The sequence below is a fragment of the Galeopterus variegatus genome, unplaced genomic scaffold, assembly GCF_000696425.1.
Source record: "Galeopterus variegatus unplaced genomic scaffold, G_variegatus-3.0.2 Scaffold2290, whole genome shotgun sequence".
NCBI lineage: Eukaryota > Metazoa > Chordata > Mammalia > Dermoptera > Cynocephalidae > Galeopterus > Galeopterus variegatus.
The window spans coordinates 225,309-226,953 of NW_007728401.1; the positions used below are offsets into that span (position 1 = coordinate 225,309).

General features: G+C 59.2%; 1 protein-coding gene across 1 annotated transcript in view; it reads right to left on the reverse strand.

The window, feature by feature from the left end:
• The window catches only part of ONECUT3 (one cut homeobox 3), a 22,095-nt gene extending 21,030 nt beyond the window's left edge, over positions 1-1,065 (reverse strand). Inside the window, exon 1 of the mRNA XM_008581192.1 lies at positions 989-1,065. Coding sequence (XP_008579414.1) covers positions 989-1,065 — 77 coding nt within the window. The remainder of the gene's footprint in view (positions 1-988) is intronic.
• Between the last annotated feature and the right edge of the window lie 580 nt (positions 1,066-1,645).

The following is a 1,645-nucleotide window of genomic DNA, read 5'->3' on the forward strand; positions in this document are numbered from 1 at the left end:
CCGGGGACAGCGGGCGAGGATCCGAGGACAGACTCCGGATAGGTGGGGCTGGGGGCCTTGTCGCTGCGTCTCTGATTTCGCGTCTGTCTTTGTGGTTCTCTCGAGAGAGTCCCAAGTGTTACTTTCCTGCCTGGCGACCCCGAGTCAATCCCCAGGGAGTGCGGCTGGACCAGCGCCTAAGATCCAAGTGTCCCCCGCCCCCCCCACTCACACAGACCCCCCAGGAGGTGGGTCCCCTCTGCAAGCTCATATAGGGAGCCACAGTCCCCCTCACACTACCTCTTGGGGGGGATGTGGGGGTAAGAGAGATCCTCAGGCTGGGTCGGAGCCTACATTCGCCCCAGGTGTCAGGATCTGCCCCATATGTGAACACCTGAGCCTCAGTTTCCCCAACTCTACGATGGAGTGACTGGCCTCACGGGTGCAAAGGCCCTCCCAATTCTGAGGTCTTTCTGCCACCCTCCAGCCTCAGTGTGCCAGGAGCCCGAGGACCTGGCTGAGCAAGCCTCTCCTCTCGGTTCCCTGAGAAGTCCCTGTTGCAAACTCGTCCTTGTCTGTGTCTCCTTCGGATGGGGGGAGCCAAGGCACTTCTCATAACTTGCAGACAGGTGGGACCCAGGCACCCCTGGGAATTGGGATGAGTGGGGGGCAGCCTCCTATAATGCCAGAGACCCCCAGAGGACAAGATCACTCCAGTGGGTTAAGATGCACGTCAGGGCAGGGGGTCCAGAGTGGCCAGGCCAGACCCTAGAAGATGTTCCCATGTCGGGGCTAGAGTCACCAGCCCCGGCCCCTTCCTCCTTCCCCGGTTTCGTCTGCCCCCAGGGTAAGCCTTGCCCATTTTCCACAGAGGAAAGGGAGACGGATAGTTATCCCGACTTTCTCTGGAGTCCCCAGTCACCCCGTCTCAGAGGGGAGAGCCAAGCGCTGGCTCTAAGCTGACAGTAGGGAGGACCTGTTCAGGGACCCTCTCCCCCCACTTACAAACCGTTTGCTGCCCCCACTCCCCAACCCGCCTCGGACCTTCAACACGATTCCCAGGCTCCTGCAGACGTGGCTGCACATTGGAGATGTGATTTTCTGCACTGTGACTAGGCTGGGTTCTTTCTGTGTCTCTGATGACAATAGCCAGAGGTGGAGGGGGTCTGTCTCTGAGTTTGAGGGTACGTGTGGGGGGTGGTTGGAAGATCTGGAACCCCAGCTTGGGAGGATCAGACAGGAGAGTGTTCTGATCCAAGTGTTTGGGGTATAAAGGGGACCACTGTTAGTACTTGGTGCTTAGGACTCAGCATTTAGTAAGTGCCTACTGTTTACCAGAAACACACTCTCTTCACCCAGCCCCAGGGAGGGGGTCGCACGGCGTTTGCATATGCCTCAGGCCTGAGGTAGGGGCTGGTGGCGCTGTCCCCTTCGCTCCTATGTCCCAGGCAGTGCTAACACCCAGCTCCCACCCCGCCCTGCGCCGCCAAGTCTGGGTCCTTGGACTTTTCAGTTCCAGGGTTTATGTCTAATGTCAGGTTATATACATAATTACACCCATCTCCCAGGTGGGAAGACAGAGGTGGGGAGAGGGCAGGTCTGGACAATCGAGTATCCTCCGCCCCACGCAGATTCCGAGTCTAGGGGTGGGGGGCGCGGGGGAGCC